The sequence below is a fragment of the Artibeus jamaicensis genome, unplaced genomic scaffold (assembly GCF_021234435.1).
Source record: "Artibeus jamaicensis isolate MK-2021 breed Jamaican fruit bat unplaced genomic scaffold, CSHL_Jam_final contig_1127, whole genome shotgun sequence".
In the NCBI taxonomy this organism is placed as follows: Eukaryota; Metazoa; Chordata; class Mammalia; order Chiroptera; family Phyllostomidae; genus Artibeus; species Artibeus jamaicensis.
Window position 1 is genome coordinate 4,135,261 of NW_026521219.1, and position 21,515 is coordinate 4,156,775.

The window sequence follows — 21,515 nt, forward strand, 5'->3', positions numbered from 1 at the left end:
GGATTAATTAAACTGAAGTGTGTTGTCATTTTTTACTAAATAGATTAAACAGCCTCTCTACACCCTGTAAGAGTGTAGAGTTGAAGGAAGCACACGGAGTTGCTGCTGAATTCCAGCCACTGCACTTGGTGGTTTGTGCCCAGTAAAAGGTCACATTTCTCTGAAACACGGTTTCTCCAAATATGTAACGGGCAAGACTAACAATACCTTCTTTACATGGTTAGCATCGGAAAGACTAAAATAGTGTAGGCAGTAGCTATTACTGTTTTATTGCCATTACTGTGATGAGTGACATCTAAATTATGCAACTTTCCAGAGAAAATGATTGTTTATCCACATTCTGCATGCCAGACTGGAATTCATTTCAGTGTTTTTCGTTCACCAGCCTTGAAGTCTGCCCATTTTTGAGGAGGCTTCTTAGGAATTCAAGGAGAGAATAAGTTAGAATAAGTAGTTTTGCATATTTGAAAATTTCAACCTGCACAGCTAACCAGAATAAAAGCCCTACATGCTTCTGAAGAATTTTCATAACAGCCTAAAGGAAAGACGGCCCTTGTTGCCAGGGATGCTGGCAGAATACTGAGCAGGCCGTGATTTATTCAGTTTTTCACTTGATAAATCACAGATAGTTCTAACATTGGTTTATACTTTTTATATCACAGATGTATTTATTCAGGGAGTTCTTAAAAGGTGGAGAGCAAACCACATGCAGCAATAACAGCGTGTCCCTTCTCCTACATGTCTGTGCCGCTGCAGATGTTCCTCAGCCCGATTGTCTGCTCTCATTGAGAAGACACAGCCAGGAATTTAGATGCTGATCTGAATGTGGAATGATGCTCACCTAGAAACCTCATGAGAATTTTCAGAATCTCTCTCCTTCTCTTTAGGGCAGAACTCAAGGCTATTTCCCCCTCCCGATATTACTACCACAACTACTTTCCCCCTGACATTAGGCCGAAAGAAAAGAAATAAAAAACACTTGATTGGATCTCAAATTTCGCAAGTGGAACTAAGTAATTGGTCTGTCTTGGCATTGCCTGTAACTGCGATGAAATTGGGGCATAGAAAAGAGATGCAAAGTCCTCTGACCCAGTCTGCCATAACATCCCCTCAGCCTGACCAAGCTGTACCGGCTTCTTCCCAACACCAGGTCCCCGGCTTCCCTTTTCTCACAGCTGTTAGTTTAGAAACCCTGTAACCGTGAATTCATTCTCTTTGAGGTGTAAATCACTCTTAAGCTTCTTGATGGCATTACTTAGGACCGTTTCTCCTCAGGACCTGGGAGCCATTCCTTTGAAACGCAACCACTGAAGAGAATAGTGCCCCCCATCTCCCAGTCTCTGTGGGAGGGTAGAAGCCTTGCTCTGAGCTGTAAGACAGGAGGTGGGCAGGGCATGTGGACTCTCCTTTTCCATGTCGGCGCAGCCTCACTGCAGTCCGGCCTGTGCTCTTGCCACTGCACTAGGTGGCTTTTGCAAAGGGTTCTGATGACCTCGGTGCACTGTTCACTCATAGCTGCAGAAACTGCTGACCTTTCTCTTCTGTGCTTCTTTTTCTTTTCCTGGCTTCTGCAGCATCATCTTCTCCTGGCCCTCTTCACTGACAGTCCTTCTATTTCCCCACTAAGTGCTGGACAGTCTCAGAGTTCCGGTCCCACTTCTCGTTTCTCCAGCCCTGCACCACACGCTCGGCCGTTTTCACCTGTTCTCTAGTTCCAGCCTGCCCAGTCCAAACGCCCACTTTCACAATGGGTACTTCCAGCCCTGGCCTCCTCCCTGGGCTCTAGCAACCTACTCGATGGACCAGAGGTCAACTGACCTAATGTTCATTTTCTTAACTCTGGTTTTCCCCTAAAACATTTTGAAGTATTTTAATATCCTTAAGATAGCTTATTAATTTTTGCTTTATTTCTTGCATAAGTGAGTGACCTTCAGACTGTGAGCCTCTAAGGAGATAAAGCTTATCTCCCTGGCAGGAGCGCTGCTTCTGCTTCATCCATCTCTGGATCCCAATGCCTGGTCAGTTAGTCAGTGACGGGTAAGACCTGCCGGGGGGGGGCAACCTAACCCAGACAGGATCACTTGGGAGGCCCTCAAGGAAGGACTTGGGGGGCTGCAGCAAAGAGGGGGTGATGGATCCTCACTCCCCAGCTATTCTGACATAGCCTGAGTCCCCATTTCTGTCTGGGAGAAGTGCTTTCTGGCTCTAACGCACTTAAGCCTAAAAACATATGATGGGGAGGGCAGTGCAGCCCTCTGCCAGCTAGAGTAGGTTCTGGGGTGATCGGGCATAAAAAGAATTCCTAAAGTCCCGTGAAGTCTGCTTTGCTAAGAGTGTTTTCATTCATATGATAAGGGTCCAAGCAGGAAATGAGTATGTCTCCCAATGAGTTTGCAACCCCCTTACCTGACAGACACTAACTCAGATTAAGCCCTCAGATTTCTTTGAAATGTTATCTATTGTTTGATCCTTGCCACCCGACATTGATTGATGAGCTTTACCTATATTCCTGTGTGATACGAACCTAATAAAAGCCATTGAGGAAGGGGCTCTTGGTTCTTCTTTGAGAGATTGACCACCTCTCCTCCCCAAGCAGGTCATGTCTTGGTAGTTTTATTTTCATTCATGGAAGATGGGGGGACTTGCGGGCAAAGTTTCTCCCACATTTTTCTAAGTATTTTTCAAATTTGCAATATTTTATGAATGATAAATTATGTTTTTATTTTATAATCTTGAGAATACTTTAATAATTATTTAGTATTAAACTTGAAGACTTTTTGAATTTTACAATATTTTATTAAAGATGAAGTTTAAAAGGCCATAGTCACAAAAAGAAGAAAATAAAGGAAAAAATAAGACATCTAAGTGGAGGCAAGTAGATTGAAGAGGGGCTCATAGACAGTCTGGCTTTAGCTGAGCTGGCTCAGCATGGCTACCCCTTCCTTCCAGGCTGAGCCCCCATAGTGCCCTATTTCGTTCCACAGCTGCTACCGCAGTGAATGACGGAAGTACCCTTTTGCTCCCGGAGCAAAATGTCTGCGTGTTCCTTCCACCCTTTCTGGAATAGCCCCTCCCCACCCTTCTCTGCCTGGGCCCACCGTCATCATATACCAAAGTATCATGCACTCAATATTGTCCTCTGTCTAGGAAGCCTGACGTGACATCCCCTTGCCTCTGTAAAATTAATTGCTCTCTCTTCTGTGCTTTGTGACATTTCTGTTCATATCCCAATTATAGTGTCTCCAGCAGACTCTATGATAGCTTTTTGTATATGTGCCTTTTTCTCTTGGTAGACATCTAGCTCCTTGAGGGCAGAGCCAGGCTCCTGGTGCTATACTGGCACCTATACTGAATGTATGAATGAACTTGACCCAGACTATGATTGCATTATTATTACTTGTCTAACTTTTCTGTAACAGCAAAGACAAGGGCCAGTGGGACTAAGAGGCTGAGAAATCTTTGTTGGTTAAGGAAAACCATCCAACATTTGAAATGAGGAGAAAAGCTGACCGCATGACCTTCACTGTCACGCTAGAGCAATACACAGTCCCACCCGGCCAGGAACCAGGGATCAGTAACACAGGAATCAGCTGTGGGCCCAACCAGCCAGCCATCTGCACTTTCACAGCCAGTGAGAGGAGTGTGGTGTTTAAGTGTTTATACTGATATAAGCACCTTCATAATAGCCTCAATTTTACCTTTCAGCTCATAAAACCTTAAAATATTTACTATGTAGCTCTTTAAGAAATATTTTGGCAAGCCCTGCCCTAGGAGGCAATAACTTTGTTTGACTTATTTGCTATTGATTATGGCATTTTACAAGTCTATAAAATTAGAAGTTATAGTTAGAAAATAGATAATGTACAATGATTGTGTTTTCAGTTTTGTAGACTATTTAGCTTAACCATCTTATTTCAGATTCCTCCTTTGTTCTCTGGCTAAATAAAATTCCTGCTTCCATACCCCCTTTCAGTGAAATTGGTCAGCCTGACAATTCCCTTATCAATGAGTTACATCAGTTAGCGTATGCTCGCCATCTATTTGTATGGCAATCATGCTTTCTATATTTTGAGGCTTATTCTTTGAAAAGGACTGGGGAGGCAAGGGTGGTCAGGGACAGCGGCTGGGGGGACATGGATGTCAGTGGGGGTCCCTCTAGTGCTATGCAGCCCTCGTTCTAACCTCCCTTTTCCCCCAAGAAGGTGATGAAAAAAGGGCCAAGGGGTGTGAGCCCCAGAGTTTGGTTTTGCTGTATTGGCCGTACCAGGTAGGAAAAGGTTAAAACTATAGGACGCTGTCTCCTTTTCCCAAGGATTGATTCTTAGGATTTGCTCCCATGGACAAGGTGGAGTATTCACTCCCGGCACATGGTATTTCCAGCAGCTCCCACTTTTCTCTCTAAAGGTTTCCCCTCTTAATTCTCTTTCATGGAGAGTTTTCTCGACACATTAGACTATTGCCAATGAGTTCAAGCAAAGGCTGGCAAGATCAAATGTGAAGCAGGGAGGTCTCTTGCATTTGCTGAAGTGACCTGGTATGATCTAGGGTTTTGGGTATGAGGACCCCTTAGTTCCTTCCCTGCATGCTGGGGGATGGCACTGCCCAAGTCTGAGACTCTGGGCAAGACCACTCCAGTGGTAGAGTCAGGGGCTGTATATGCTGGAGTTTGAGTCCTTGTTCTCTGGGAAACTGGAGTAATTATCTTCATTTGGGGTTCAGGGACCTGAGAGGCAGCGTGATAAGTTGGTTGCACTGGTTGGCTATACTAGGAGGATATTTGAATCAGCTTGACTGCCAATCACTCTGACAGCTTACACTCAAACACCCCACCAAAAGGAGAACACCTGCGTCATTCAGTCACACTGCAAAATGGGGAGCAAAACAGCTGTCATGTTCTAGGTTTTTTTTTTTTTTTTTTTTAGGAAAAAAGCCTACTAAAAATTATCTGCATATTTTCCTTAATTCATTTTAAAATCTAGGCACCCATTTCTTACATAATCAAAATACTAATTTTGTACATATTTCCTGTAACTAAAATTGTAATAGAGAACTAATGCTAGAAAACACTTGACTGCAACTCTATGGGTTTTTTTTTTTAGAGTGACATTTTAAATTTCAGGTTCAAGAAGTTGTAGAAAATATGCAGATTCACAAAAGTAAGAAATTAATCAGCCGTGCTCAGAAGCAGTGGGGGTGAGGGCCCTGGGTTTTCGGTCTGGCTCTGTCTCTGCCTGGGTCGGAACAGGCCGCAAACAGGAGGGAGAGGCCATGCGTGCTGTGGTAGGGGTGGCCGAGGGTGCTTGTGAATCTGGGTCCAGGTGGGCCCCTGATCTTGGCTCACTCTTGGGGGGCCACCTTCCTCTTAGCAGCCACCACCCTTCAATAGTAGCTCAAGCTGCTGCCGCCGACACCTGCATGGCTGGTGTCCTGCCTCTGCAGCTCAGTGTTGCCAGAGACTGTCTGCTTGATCAAGGTCTCCTCGGGTGCCCCTGACATTTTCTGCTCAGCCTCCACTTTTGGACTTCAGGGCTGGTCCCTTCATTGCTCAGGTTTAGCAAGAGTCCTGCTAAGGCTGTTTAGCTACACCCCCCCACCCCCCCCCCCATCCTTCATCCTCCATCCTCCATGTCTGATCACCCTAGATACCTAATTGGGTTCCTTTATCCTCCACCATCTCCCTGGTGATGTCTGCTCACCATAGCCCGCCTTCCTCAAAAATTTGTTTGGGTCAGTTTATACAGATGCCCCCAATACACCTGATGTTTTTTTCAGTAGTTTTCTATCCACTGACCCTTTCCCTGCAACTTGGCTATAAGGTCCCTATAAATTGCTGTATACCAACTTCAGTCGACTCCCTCTCCCCCACCCATTGCAGTGGTCCCTACACCCATCAAGATTGTCCTTAACAGGTGCTGAATCACTGTTTCCTTAACAGTGCCGGCTGTCTTCCTGGCTGTCGCACGCAGACGGACTGGAGTTTTCTGTGTATTCATCTCTGCCATTACATTCTCTCTTCTGACCAGGCACCAGGACTCAATAAAGTGGAATTTTAGGAAAGCTCAGAGCTTTCTTCAGTATGGGACCTCTCAGTGACTCCCAGACTCACTGGAATTTGCAACTAAGTGTGGGATAGGAGAAAGCTCTCGTTAGAGGTTTTTTTTTGCATGAACATGGCATAGCTTTATCCCAGCATCCTTCTAAGGTGCCCCTCTTGGGCCACATTGGAAGATCGTTTGGGCAGTAACTAACTTTTGTACATTAACGCTTTACATGGTTGTCGAGGAGTGTCTAGTGCATTGTGTTAAGCATGTAGACGATGGTCAAGGCTGAACCATCAAACACTTGCTGGTAATAAGTGGGTGAATCTACCCTTTGCCTTGGGAGAAGTAACTAAACCAGGAGCCCTAGCTGTGAGTTGGGAAGCCCCCTTAAACCTTACCTGTCCCTCCCTGCTTGCTCATTACGCCCCACACCCCCATCCCCTTGTTGACTGGATGAAACACTTTTGGAGGCAGGTTGGCTCTAAATAGAAACTCTTTTGGATATTGGATTTATCTATTCTGATTTATATAGAGAAATGAATAAAGTTCATTGTTGTATATTTTTAACTTTTAGAAAATCCACGTTTGGCTTTCTAACTCTGCTGTGCTCAATCAAGCCTCGTGATTCAGGCATTACTCATGTTGTAGCTGGCCCGCTGTGGTCATTTCTTGGCAGGCCCCTCTCATTCATTCATTCATTCATTCCATGAATTTTCTAGGTATTAAGAATTCAGGCACACGCCTGGGTTGCAGACCAGTTCCCTGCAGGCCAGTTCCCAGCAGGGGATGCGCGAAAGGCAACCATACATTGATGTTTCTCTCCCTCTCTGCATCCCTTCCCCTCTAAAGATAAATAAATAAATTAATTAAAAACAAAAAGAATTCAGATTTTTCTCACTCTCCAAGTATCTGGTAGGAAATAGAGTAAGGTAATTTTTCAGGGTGTCCAGCACACTCTGGCACCCCTATTGCTCCACCATGAAAGATAGATGGGGCGTGCTAGGCACCCTGGGGGCATTTTTTGGGTAGCTCAGCATAAATTTGGCTCCAGCAGGGACTGGAGCTGAGGTTAGCACCAACTCATTTCTGCTGCTATTGGCTCCTTAGAGGAAAGCTACATAGCTGAACTCATGCAAGAAATCAGTGAAAATAATTTCAGTTCCAACCTCCACCCAAATGTCTTGTCATGGTATTTTTTATTGTTCTCATTGATACCCACACAGGTCACAGATTGTTAGTTAATAATGACAATGTTGTAATAGTAACTAAATATTTATTAGTCAACTGCAGTCGTTGAGTGTTAAGTGTTGTAAATACAATCTCCTATGTTTCCACAGGTTTTGCACCCATGAATTCAACCAACCCTGAATAGAAAATATTCTTTAAAAAGTTATGTTGTTGCTGACATAATACTCTGTCTACATGGTTAGGCCTGCAATGGTTGTGTCTGTATTGAACATATATGGACTTTTCTGCTTGTCATTATTCCCTATATAATATAGTATAACAACTACTTACATAACATTACCTTGGATTGGGTATTGTAAGTAACCCAGAGGTGATTTAAAGCATGCACGAGGATGTGCAAGGTCATGTGCTAACACTCAGTGGGGCAGGGGTGGCGGTTGGGGTTTCTGCAATCAATCCCCCACGGATAGTGAGGGACAACAGCTCTATTATTTTAGTTAATTCTTACTCCTGTTACTATTTCCATTGTTCAGCCATGGGAATTGAGTGCTGCTGTTAGCACCTGGGATTCACATTAGGGTCTATGGCCTTCCAAGGGCAATGCTATTCTGTGATTTTTTTCTCACATCACCAGGGTCACTTATATATCCCCAGCAATACAGTACCAGCTTCCTGGCCTCTTTCTAAGGTGTACTTAAGTGGCACCTACACTGAGAATCCTGTCCCCAGGGCAGCACCCTGAGTTCTCCCCTGACTCAACTTAGCCCCTTGCGTTTACTCTCTCATGTTGTCGGATGGGTCTCTAAGTAAACTGAGCTCCCCACGGAAGTCAGCAAGGGAGGGGATTGGGCTCTCCCCTCCCCTATCCTTTCCCAGTCCTCCCTGTACACGCCACTGTTATCCTGTTCGAATGACTGGAGAAACTGGTCTCCTGATCTTCACTGGCAAGGACCCCTGGTTTCTTTTTTAGCTCTGAGGAAGTTTTCAGGGGGGCAGGCAGTATTTTACTCCTGTTTTAGTAGGTTTTTGATTTCTTAAGGGAGCCAGAGGGCCTCCTCAGCCACCAGTTCAGAGGTAAACACTCCCAGGCTCAGTGCCTCAGGGCAGTCTGTCATTTTAATGAACCTATTTATAAGGTAGGAAGCAATTTTCTTAAAAAAGATAAGTTTTTTGTCTATTTTTCCCATCCCACCCCCCTGGCCCCACCCCCCCCCCCAACCCCAAACCCCCCACCCCCTTCTCCCTCTGTCCTGCTTGGTCAAAGATAAGTGTCTCCCAGCTGAGGCCTTTTGTTTGGATTTTGCCCAAGGCCTTTGGCTCTGCCTTCATTGCTGGTCTATAGAAAGCCTAGGAGAATGTTCAAGATTCACTTCACTACTGCGTAGGCTGCTAGGAAGCTTTGTTTTGACCTGATGGGAGGGGTGCACTGTACCAGATTGGGGCCGGGGTCCCTTGCCCTTCAGGGAGGAAAAAACAGAAATTGTTCAACTGTTTAGAAAATAGAATGGTGGAAATAGTTCCCAATTACGGCCCTCTGGTTACAGTGGTACTTACACTCTGCTTTATTATCAGAATAAGTGTTTGCTTTCTGTTGTACAGCTTTGGGGTGAGCCTCCATCTTGGTAAAGAGTTTTCTTCATGTTCAACCGCTCTTTGTTTTAAACTGCAAAGGGAGCTGGTCTAGGGGACACAAACCGGAGGGACGTTATTTTCTTCTTTCCTTCACCATGGGTGAAGAGCCTTTCATCCAAGTTCGAATTTTGGTCCTGTGATTACCTTTCCCCTCAAGATGCTGTCTCAGTGTCATCCTGAGTTGTGAAGAGACGATTCCTGGGTAACTGTGAGAGGCAGGGTTCTTAAGCAGGAACACCCCAGGTGCTGTGGTTCACTGAGAAGGTGCTTTTGACTTTTAGCAGAATGTAAATTAGTGTGGCTGTGGCTTTATTAAAAAGAAAAATCTCTTAAGCACTGCAAAAATTTGCTCTGAGGGGAAATTAAAGCTCTCAGTTTGTGAAGCAAGAGGTGTACTCGTTCTTTGCTTTTTTCTGAGGTGGGAAAACTTTAACCTGCTTGTCTTTACAACCCTACCTTTTTGATAAGGCGATCCATGCGTTATAAAAGGTTATCTCATCAAGTATAATTTTAATTTGACTTTTGTGACTCAAAGGTGAACTGTAAGCTTAAACAAACAAACAAAATCCCCAACCCCCGCCCCCCATGTTTCTGAATTGAAGTCTTTTACCTGGGTTGAGGGAGTAGCTGTCTATTTCCAGACCAAGTAGATGGGCTGCAGCCGAACGAACATCCTCCAAGACCCTGTGCACAGCCTTGGTGAGGTTGTACGGCACCGACTCAGCAAACCTCACTTTGCTATTCACAATCACACTCCCATTTCTGAAGCTAAGTATTTCAAGTTGCTTAAATCCTGTGAGATTGGATCGTAGATATGGAACCAGCTGCAAAATAGAAGACAGTTTACTCTTTAGGGTGTTCTAAGAGCTCAGCTGCTGCTAATTCCATTTATACTCATTTTTCACTTTCTGAGGCATGAATTTCCATGCCTTATTATTTAGTTGTTTATTTTTGTGTGATTCGGTTTCAGGTGAGACCAGGACACCACTGTCTAATGATCTATTTGCCATGATTATGTCCTATATTTCCACATTTCTATCTGTGTATTGAGATGGATGGTCAATGGTTTTCTTCATAATGAATTGTGAGAATGAGAATCTAAAAAATTCAGGCCAATGCTATCAGCAAAGTAGGAATGCCAGATTCAGGTTTTTGTGTTCTTTTAAAATCCACATAAATAAAAACATGTTCCAAACTGAGCCCAGGAGCAGACTGCCTTATGCCTGTGTAAATGGATGTCTATTTGGAAGCAACCAATTTGAAACGAGCTGTTGAAATACACAATAGCTTAAACATCAGCTTGTCTGTTTAGGCAGGACTCCTTTCCCAGCCGACACCGATGGGGTGCAGTGGAAAGAGCAGGCAGCCTAACTGGCTGTGCGGGGCTCCCTCAGGACACTTAGCCACTGTGTTGTAACTTGCTGCCCTTACCTGAACTGAGGGAGAAGAAAAAGTGGTTTCCTAAGGACCTTTTCCAGACTAAAACTTAGTAATATCAAAAGTGTGCTCCAGGCACTGTGCTTCAGGCTCTCACACCGACCTGCCTCTGTGAGCCAGAGCCGTCCTTGAGACCTCTTTCCGGAAAAGTGTGAAACTTGGCAATGTCCACCTTGTTCCTGGCCCTGAAAGTGAGCCAGTCACTCACGCACTGCACCTGTGAGCCCAGGGAGCACGCAGATGCAAGCTGCCACCTCCCGGGCTTAGCCCAGACCCATTTGAGTTTGTCCCTGTCCCTGCCCTACCGGAATTTTGACTCTGGTCCTGACCTACATTTCTGTATATTGCCCTAACCCTCAAGGTTACTGTAAAAATGCAAATAAATAAATAAAATGAAATGTTACAAAGAGCTTGGAACATCTTTTTTCAATCTACTTTCTTGTGATTTTGCCTACTCACTCTTGGTGTGTTAGCATCACTTGGAACTCTGGTGGGAATTCCCTGCCTTCACTTACTGTGCAAATGACTAGCTGCTCCTTTTTCCAAAATCCATCTCCTCTTTTTCATAAAAAAGAGGCTGCCAAGTCAGAGACCACATTTCCCAGCCACCTTTGCTGCAAGGTGTGGCCATGTGACTGGTTCCCACCAATGGAACATGAATGGAAAGATGTGAGTAAGTTCGGTATCACTTACTTAGGAAATTGCTTGCCCTGGGCTTTCTTTCTTTCCCCTTCTCACAGGTGGCAGCAGGCTTGTACCAGTGATCCAGCTTTGACTGTGTGGATGAGGAAACACCCTAGGGGTTGGCAGAGTTACCAGATGGAAGGAATATGGGTCCTTGGGTGACACTGGATGACAGAGCTGTCCCACCCACTAATTGAAAGAAAATTCAACTTGTATCTTATTGAAGTTACTGTATTCTAGATCTCTCCATTATGTCAGCTTAGCACGCACCCTAATGAATACCCCTGGGCTGGGTCCACTGGCACTCCATTCCCTGAGATTGTCCCGCTTACCTACTCATCTCATCGTGGGTGCTGGTGGAGGTCAGATGGTACAAAATCTTCTTTTAACATTCACTGGAAGAATAGTCCTAGTGGCTTTAATTTATATAATGATTTAACTTATGTGATGCTTACAAACATTTTTCTGTTATTTTCAGAAATTCTCCACTGTTTATATGTGTTGTGAACTTGACTTCAATTGACATTGACTGTATAGAGTTATCATGTGTTTCAGTATTTCTCATTGCACATTCATTTGTTATTGCACACGTAGAAACAAAACAGCTCTGTGAGTTTGGGGGGCTGTTTTATAATCAAAGATATATGCAGTCATGATAATCGCATTTTCTTTGTTAGGGGTTAGGAATGAAGCCATTTAACAATTTTTTTTGTTTGTTTCTTTGTTTTAAACAACCTTGCCAGGAACTGAGAAAAGAGTCTTTACACTTGAGCTCTTGGCTTCTGTGCTGGGCCTTTCTAGCTTTGAGCACTTTTTGGTCAGATGGCTGGGAAACAGCTTGTGACATGATATCATAGGATATTGTTTCTAAACCTCAAGTTCAAAATTTGAATGGCTATGTGTTATTCCTGGGAAAATAAATTAGGAAGAACTATAATGAAAAGATCTACAGGATAAGTTTGTTCCCAGGAGGCTGGCGGCAGTGTCTGCTCATGTGTCCACCAGAAAACCCGCTTTTTTCTCAGATCTAAATCCATCTCAACGCTCTAGCGGAATGCCGCCAGCGGCCAGTATGTCAGACGCTTGCCTCTTTCAACCTGCATTGCTCAAGACAACCAATGATTGCATTATACATGATTATATTGTATTATATATTATACAACAGGAAGAGAAAGAAGAGACATGCAGAGAATTATTCGTGCCCACTCACCAGCTGTGTGAATTGTTGCTCCAGAGCTTGGTACTCCGAAGAGCTCTTGTTGAACAGGTCATCGGAGAAGGGCATGTTAGCCACCCGCAGGCTGAAGAACACCACCAACTCTCGGTCCCTGGCAGCGATGGTCACAGAGCTGGTGGTGATATACTGCAAAGCTGGGACAGGCGTGGTCTTCTCCAACAAATGTTCTGGGATGGAAACATAGCCACTAAATCCTGGTACCTCAGAGGAGGCGGGAGTGTTAGATAGATCCATTTCATCTAAGTCTTGGACTAGATCTTGGCTGCCTGTGCTCAACCTGATGTCTTCTGAAGATGCAGGCAAATGTGAAATTGCCAGAGCCGATTGGCTGATGGCCAAATAATCATCAGTGGGGATGGTTAGCCCTGGGACCAGTACTGTCTGGTCGATGGACATTATGTCTGTGGCACTTTGATCAGTCACTGGGGAAATTGCTTGATGCAGTAAAGAAAGGTAGAGTGTCTGACAGGGAGGCAGAGGCCACAGAAGGAGGAGACAAAGAACTGCCTGCAGAGAAAGATCCTGAGACCATTCATTATGTCTAAGCAGTCCCCCAAACAATAGGAAAAAAATATCCGAAGTTAAACTTAACTTAAAAAAATAGCATTTAGGTACATTGATTATGTTAATGTCATATTTTGAAAAATAAGAAATTGATACCGAAAGGGCAGGCAGCCCCGTGTCTAAACCCAGGGAGACAGCAGGTGGCTCCTGAGTTCGCTTTATTCTGGCTTGAAACTTCTAGATGCATGAGACTGAAAAATTACCAATTACCTGCAATTTCTGGAATTACACTCAGCCAGACAGGGCATCTAGGAACCAGGTGGTAAAAACTGACTAAGTCACCAGGTGATGCCAAACCGTGGGTGGCACTGACTAAATTTGGATCTCACATCCCCACCTGGAACTTCCAGACAACCAGCCGGGCGATTTTGGTCCAGAAATTTTATTTACTTTCCAATCATGCAGGCTTGTATTGCCTTCAGTTGGATTTTTGGAGGATCCCAGTTATATATATGTTTTTAATGCATTTGAGGGAGTCATCATCGATCCCAGTTATATTTTCATAGTTTTAAAAATTAAAATTTAAATTATGCTTTTCCAAAATGGTACAATCTGACTGAACATCTTGCCAATTTGCAAAATGAAAGAGTGAACATGTTATCTACACACATAATTTGAACTTTATATTGACCATACAACTTGCTACATATTTGATAATATTTAAAGGTTTTGTCATATTTACAGGATTATATCTTGATAATTTCTACCACCATTTTGCACTGTTTTCTTGGTAAGTACATATTGAACTACTCAAGTCCACTCACATTTTGTCCAAAATTAAAATCATAAAAAGTGTTTATGAACTTAAAAAGTGGTTAAATGAAACTATCAGATAGAAAGATTGGTGAGTTATTAAAATATTCCAATAAACTTAAATCCACAGCCACTGGCAATATTTAAAACATTAAGTAAATCAAAACAGGGAGCTTTTTCTGATTACTTCGGTGATATTTTGGCAAATATGTGGGAAAGCTGTACTGAAATCTAAATGCTAAGCATGATGAATAAACTGTCTGGATGCAGATACAATCTTTGAACTCTCAGTCAGCTAATTTACTGAGTACAGTCACCCAAACTGAAATTTCAAGTGATAAACAGCTCGGAGAGGTGGAATCATATTAGTTTTATTAGTTTCTTAAAATAAAACCTGCCTGTTGGTGAACTATACCCAGATTTCAGAGAAGCACCCTCTTTTCTCTCGCCTTGGGAGGGTGCCTGGGTGTGCCTACCCTTATATTCACTCAGCTGTCAGCGATGATGTTTCCCAACATCCAAGACCTCTCTGGATATGCTTGTAGTTTTATTCAAATCTCCATTGCTATGGACTGTTTGTATCCTCCCCAAACTCATACATTGAATCTCCTAATCTCCACTGTGAAAGTATCTGGAGGTGAGGTAATTGGAATCATTAATGGGATTAGTGCATTTATAATCTCTCTCTGTGCCACGTGAGGATACAGCAACAAGGCATTGGTCTGCAAATCAGAAAGAGGGCCCTCACCAGGAACCAAATCAGCTGGCAACTTGACCTTGGACTTCCCAGCCTCCAGAATTGGGAGAAGTAAATTTCTGTTGTTGAAGCTGCCCAGTCTAACATATTTTGTTGTAGCAGCTTGAGCAGACTAAGACATCCATGGAAGGATCTGGGATGAGTAAATTTAAAGGCTTCAGGTGTAAGCCATGATGCGATTTGAGTTCTTCATGCCTTGGGGAAATGCATGTGAATTGTGTTCCTGTGCTGTGCTCTCTGCTGCTCCAGATGATAGGGATCAGGGAAGAAGCTTACCGACAGACACCTTTGTTCTGGCCCTGGGCCAGCAGCTCCTGGCTCACACCTTTATCCCTAAATAGACTTTAGCCAGATTAAAATACTTGCTGTCTCATGCCATACACAAATAAAAATGAATTTCTAATTCTCTTTGTAGCATTTTAACATTAATCATTTACATTAACAATAAACCTGTCCAATTTATTTTACTGATAAGAACAGTTGGCTATTTAAATGTTGGGTTGCTAGATAAAATACAGGATTCCCATTGGAATGTACTTAGACTAGAAACATTAATTGTTGTTTATCTGAAATTCAAATTTAACTGGGTATCTTATATTTTTCTTTGCTGAGTCTAGAATCCCTATTTAAATATGATTTTAGAAGACTCCCACACTTTCTTGGCTTGATATTGAAACTACAAAGGCCATAATCAATTCTTTGGAAGTAAAAATATCATCTAAACCTTACCACTTGAATGTATGTTACATAATTAAGTTTTTATCAGATTCATATGTAGAAATTAGAGATGGCAGTGACACAGGTCATTTGAACATGACGCTTTTATGCTGCAATGGAGAAGCCAAGCCCTGAAAGCCAAGGCCATGCATTTCAGCATGAGGTTTGCAAAATAAACAGATTAAAAATAACTTGGCTCTTTAGCCATTGTGTTTGGGTGTGTGTATGAGTGGGTTCCTGTGAGGGTGCGAGGTATGTTTATGTGTGAGAAAGATGGGGGTAATGGTTAGGAGCCCAGCTTTTGAATGCAGAGTAAAAGGCTATTTTGGTCACTCTCTGGGTAGGAGACCTGTCAAAAAGCAAAGGCCCCAGTTAAATAGCTCAGACCAAAGTAGATGAACTGGGTTCTAGCTGAAGCCCAAAGTGAGACAAGCTAGTAATGGTGAAGATGGGCTCAATGTGGGCAGCCAGGAGTCCCACCAGAAGACAGAGGAAGGCCCAGCAGAAGATGAGAAAGGTGTGAAGGACAAGTGCAGCTGAAAGGCTATTTTAAATCTTGCCGCAAATATATAGTGTACATATACACTAATCATAACCATCAAGGGGTTACCTATTTTATGTTTAAAAATCCAAACAGAAAGATTCCATGATCTCCTTTTGATTTTCAAGCGGTATAATCAACAAGTTTTTAATTCCATATTGAACAAGTCTGTTCTTATTTATCATAACAAGAAAGTTACTATCTTCCTTTTTGGCATATTATGGAGATAGAACATAAGTGTTTGTTATTCATTCATTCAACAAATAGGTATTGATAGCCTACTATGTGCTGGGCACTATTTGAGGTATTGGGATATATCATTGAACAAAACTGAAGATTTTGGTTCCAAGGAGCTTACTGTCTCATACAGGACAATAGAAAATAAACAAAATAAACAAAGGGCCCTGGCTGGTGTGGCTCAGTGGACTGAGTGCTGGCCTGCGAACCAAAGGGTCACCGTTTTGTTTCCCAGTCAGGGCACATGCCTGGGTTGCAGGCCAGGTCCCCAGTAGGGGGTGCATGAGAGGAGTCACACATTGTTTCTCTCCCTACCTTCCCTTCTCTAAAAATAAATAAATAAAATCTTTAATTAAAAAAATAAAGGAAAACATATAAGGAATGCTGGTAAGTGCTACAGAAGTAATATGAAGCAGGAAAGTGGCTGGGACTGCTGGGGTTATAATTTTACATAGAGTAGTCCCTGAGAATATACTATTTCAGCAAGACCAGAAGGAGGTGACAGAGTTTAGCCATGCAGCAAATGCAAATGAGAAAGCTTAAGAAGGGCATTGTTCATGTTCCAGGAACAGCTAGCTGAGAGAGCAGTATGGCTATAAGGGAGCTCTATACTATCAGTCAAGTGTGAGGGTGGCTGAAGATATGTTCAAACACACCAAGTCTCAAAGAATTCCTCCCAGGCTCCCTTTCTTAGAGTTTGTTTACCTAAAATACTGGGGAAAACCAGGAAATAGGGAGAAATGGGATGCTGATAATAAGTTAGGGTAACATTCAGAAAGATGGTGCAGGGCTAACTCAGGGAGATAGGTAACCCAGGGATAAAATGCAATGAGTTAAAATTAGATAAGTCTCAAGAAACAAGCCCTTGGCCGTTGTACCAAATTTTTAACTGGACAAAACTGCTGATGGGTGTGCCGCACAGAACAAGAGAGTGAACTCAGAGAGAGAAGGCCTGAGATCTAGGGATCAGGGACTTCAACTCAGGAGAATGGACAAGAAAGAAAATTCTAGGGGTGATAGAAAAGGGAAGTCTCAGGTGACAGCTGTGCAACCCCCCCTAACGATCAGTAGTCCAGACAGAAAGGACAGGAGGGTCCCAAAGTGGGAAGTGATACGTTACCTGACGTGAAAAATTATACTGGAAATTTTAATGGAAAATTTGGGGAGAGTTGGCAATAAGCACGAAAAAAACTGAGCAAATGAAGAAAAACCAAGAAAGCATTAATGCCAGGAAAACAGAAAGGAAACATAATTAGAGCAAATAGGTCAACGGTGATATGTAATGTAAACACTGAATATTGATTTAATAATAGTCATCACCATATTGAGAGGGGATAGTATCACAAGAAACTTAAATCCTTATTTAAAATAATAAAAAGTCAGTGAGTAATATAGAAGATAGGTGACTCAAAAGACATATATTATGGAGCTGGCTGGTGTGGCTTGCAGGTTTGATCCCCAGTCAGGGTACATATCTGAATTGTGGGTTTAACCCCTGGTGGGAATTTGTAGGGGGGGAAACAGATTGATGGCTACCCCTCTGCCCTTCCTCTCTCTCTAAAATCAATACGCATACTCGCTGGTAAGGGTTTAAAGCGAGGTATATATTATTTAAAAATATGGGAAGAGCAAATGCCAAAAGAAATGGCAAACAGGGTTAAAAAGGACTACTTTTAGTAAGTGGGGAGGTGTGAGATCGCACAATGCTGTCTTTGTCAGACCATTTTGATATGATTTGACTTTCAAAAAAATTGAACTTTTTATTTTGGGACAATTTTATATTCAAATGAAGTTCTAAGAAATAACAGAGAGGGGCACAATGAAAATGGCAGAGTAAGCAACTCCAAAAGTCATGTTGTCTTTCTCATAGTTGAGAGTTACAGGCAGTAAGTAGCTCTGAAGTGGTCAGAAATATGTACAGGGCCCTGGCTGGTGTAGCTCAGTGAATGGAGTGTGGCTGCAAACCCAAGGGTTGCTGGTTTGATTCCTAGTCAGGGCACATGCCTGGGTTGTAGGCCGGGTCCCCAGGAGGGGCGTGTGAGAGGCAACCACACATTGATATTCCTCTCCCTCTCTTTCTGCCTCCCTACCCTCTCTCTAAAAAACAAATAAATACAATCTTAAAAAAAGAAAGTAAAAGGTAGAAAATTAGTAAAGATTAATGCATACACCTTTAAAAAAAGAAATATATAGTTGGTGGGGCAAAATAGGTTTATGGTTTTTCATATGGAAAATAATACAACAGTTAATAAAGAATGATCCAAGAATAAACTCTGTGTTTCACATACTCACAACTGTAAACCTGCTTTTGCTCACCCTGTGTTTGGTCTTTGGCTCTAGTTCCTGACCCAGAGCTCCTCAGTTTCTGACCCTTGGGCAGTAACTGGGAAAGCATGCCATCAAAGCCGTCCCAGGGAGAAACTGGCAGTTTTTGCCTGCTCTCTGTGTGCTAGGCTCAGGGAAATAGTAGCCATGAAAGTGCTTGCATGTTCATTAAAACTGCCTCTTTGTCTGTGGTGCTTCCAGGGCACTTGTGAATGCTGACCCTCCTTGGCTCTCACAGCTGGGTGATTTGGATCCAGGACTGCAACTGGCAGCCATGGAAGTTGGGAACCTCAATTTATAGCTGATTGATCAGAAGTACAAGTGGGACTCAATGACAGGCATCTGCTAAAGGGGATGGTCATGTACAACTGAGCTCTTTACCTGTGAGGTCTGTACTGCCTCCAAGTAGTTAGTGTCATAGCCTATTTTGGACACACACTTGGTGTCTAGAGAATTGGAAATTGCTTGATGTGAAAAAACCCTACACATCTGACATCAGAAATGTTGTAAACAGAGAAATAGTTTTTCTTTTATTAGCCAAGCCCTCGGGAGCTTTGGTACCCAGGAGCCATTGTTGAAACAATTATCTGATGACAGATTCCAGCTAAAAGATAAATCTAAACAGAGGGCTCCAGAATGTGCAAGCTGTGGTAGAAGAAGACCTAAATCCATTTAAATGTGAAAATCTGTCCAAGGAACTGAAGAGGTTGTGGTTGCAGAACCAATTTTAATCTATAAACCTTGACAATGGAAAAATACTCACCTAATTGACAAAATTTGTGGTATGGGACAGTGAACATAGTTGGATTATAAGTGTTCTGATAATTTTATCTGTCATATCAGCACATCCAAAATGCCACCTAATGTTGATACATATACAGTAAATGATGATGACTCCACATTAAAATTTCAGGAAATCTTTTTTGTTAGCATTTAGGGATCTTTTAAGAATGAATGTCTCCTGAAGTAAGGAAATATTTATCGGCAAACCAACAATTTCTTGAGTGCCATTTCATTTTTTTTTTCTTCCATTAAAAATCAAGTAAATCTAGCCCTGGCTGGTGTAGCTCAGTGGATTGAGCATGAGCCTGCAAACCAAAGGATCATGGTTCGATTCCTGGTCAGGGCACATGCCTCCTTTGCAGGCCAGTTCCCAGCAGGGGATGCACCAGAGGCAACCATACGATATTTCTCTCCCTTTCTCATTCCCTTCCCCTCTAAAGATAAATAAATAAAATAAAATAAAATAAAATAAGTAAATCTAGTCCTGGCTCAGTGGAGCTCAGTGGATTGAGTGCCAGCCTGCAAACCAAAAGGTCACTAGTTCAATTTCTGGTCAGGACACGTGACTGGTTTGCTGGCTGGGTCCCAGATGGGGGGCCTGTGAGAGACAACAGATTGATTTCTCTCCCTCTCTTTCTCCCTCCCTTCCTGTCTCTCTAAAAATAAATAAATAAAATCTTTAAGAAAATCAAATATAATCCATTTTATTAGAATAGCATTACAGAAAAATTCTTTGCTTATAAAATTACTTTTATCTAACCTTTTAATATGAGAGAGATACTAGAATGACGGCCATCATTTAGTTATTTCTAAATAGCAAAATTTTAGCAACATTATTTTATTTTTCTTTTTTGTAATTTTCTCCATCCTTTACCACTTTAAATATTGAGCATATATCATTTAAAAAATAATGGCAATTGCTATTATAAAAAGGCTATTGTTTAGTTACTCAACATAAATATACATATTTGGGGGGGTTAAGTTTGAGGTTGTTGAAATCTCCAATGTTATATCTTCTGCTCCATAAAATACATAAATGCAAATTATATAAATTCACACTTACATAAATATACATTTAAAAAGTTTTCTTCAAAGATGTTATTTTTAGATTTTTGTAAATCAGGTAAAAATAGCTCCTTGGTAATCTGGAATAAATGGAACATTTCAAATGTATCTACATATTAAGTCAGAGTGTTAAGCAGAGTGATCACAGAAGCAAAAATATTTTACCACTAAATCTGTATTATTAATAATAACATTAAAATAGCATCTGGATTAAAACTAAAACTGGTAAGAAATTTAATTCCTAAACCCTCAAGGACTTTGTTGTACTTTGTCACTATTTTAATTAGATGTTTCAGTGAGGTTATAGCCTCCAAACCTAGTCTTAGAATTTTGGGAGGCTGGTTGGAGGAGGAGATGGGAGGATGAGATTGTACCTGTTATGTTCTGGGTACTGTACAAGGGATATTTAAAATTTTTCCTTTACTTGAAGACATTTTTATAAGCATCCAACTGATTATAGTTTCTGCATTTGCTACTTGATATAAATCATTAGAGTCTTTAAAATATATCTGATTAGATCTCCATAAGTGAATAAAGGGGGGACCCCAGAGAGGCCGCCGAAGGCTACAAAGAGGAGTGCCCTCTCGAGTAGTGGTCATCTGTGGAATGAAAAATGCATGTCTGTGCATTCTACCACAAGGCATTCATCTCCTCAAATCATCAAAGACACATTTTTTCTTCTAGTCTGGTATATCACACACTTCCTTCACTAAACAAAAATGTTGAATGTGAGAAATCTTATTAGACTTAAATGCTGCCTCATATAACATAAAACATACAGAGCTCAGAGCTGTGTCTCCCTGATTACTTCCTCTTCATTGTGAGTAACATCATCTCTAAGAGCTTTCAATTTAAAATCAGCCCTATATATGGAAATTGTGAGTATGCATTTGGAAAAAGGGCCCATCTACTGGCTCTTTTCCCTGGTTTGTGGGTGTCTGTAATAAAATTTATTATTGCCTTCTCTGAAGAAATAAACAGTTTGGGACAGGTGAAGTAATTGTTACATGAATTTGACATGCAGTGATGTACCTTTTAACATCATGGCCATACTTCAATTCTGAACGGCTTCTGAATTATTTATTCCAAGATTATTGAAAAGGTTGTGTTTTTCTAGCTTTGACTTGCAAAGTGAAATAATAAATATATATATTTCTCTTTATTAATGATTTGTATGTATCTATGGAAATAATGAAGATTAAGATGACATAAAATATGAATTTGGGGTTGTGGAAGGCACACAGAACGTTCTAGCATGGTCATCAATACTCCTTACTTCCTGTCATTCATATCCCTGTATAGCCCCCTCCCACACTGCATTGGGCTGTTTTCCATAGAAAGCTATGGAATGGATGATGGATGATGGATGATGATTTATGATTTGGGACTAGGTCATAAAGATATTACTTCTTTCACCTCTCTCTCTTAAATCATTTATTCTGAAGGGAATCAGCAGCCATCCCGTGAGGACATTCACAAAGCCGTGTTGAGAGGCTCGTATGAGGAAGCACTGGGGCCTTCTTGTGGCCAATTTGCCAGATAAGTGAGTAGGCT

General features: G+C 42.0%; 1 protein-coding gene across 2 annotated transcripts in view; it reads right to left on the reverse strand.

The window, feature by feature from the left end:
* The window catches only part of IMPG1 (interphotoreceptor matrix proteoglycan 1), a 118,335-nt gene that overhangs the window by 19,025 nt on the left and 77,795 nt on the right, over positions 1-21,515 (reverse strand). The window contains exons 13-15 of one of the 2 annotated variants that reach the window (XM_053663918.1): positions 12,193-12,386; positions 9,472-9,685; positions 372-416 (exon numbers count right to left, since the gene is read on the reverse strand). In XM_053663918.1, coding sequence (XP_053519893.1) covers positions 379-416; positions 9,472-9,685; positions 12,193-12,386 — 446 coding nt within the window. In that variant the 3' untranslated portion in view covers positions 372-378. Of the gene's footprint in view, positions 1-371; positions 417-9,471; positions 9,686-12,192; positions 12,387-21,515 lie in introns of those variants that run through there. The other variant, XM_037132991.2, reaches the window with a different exon arrangement.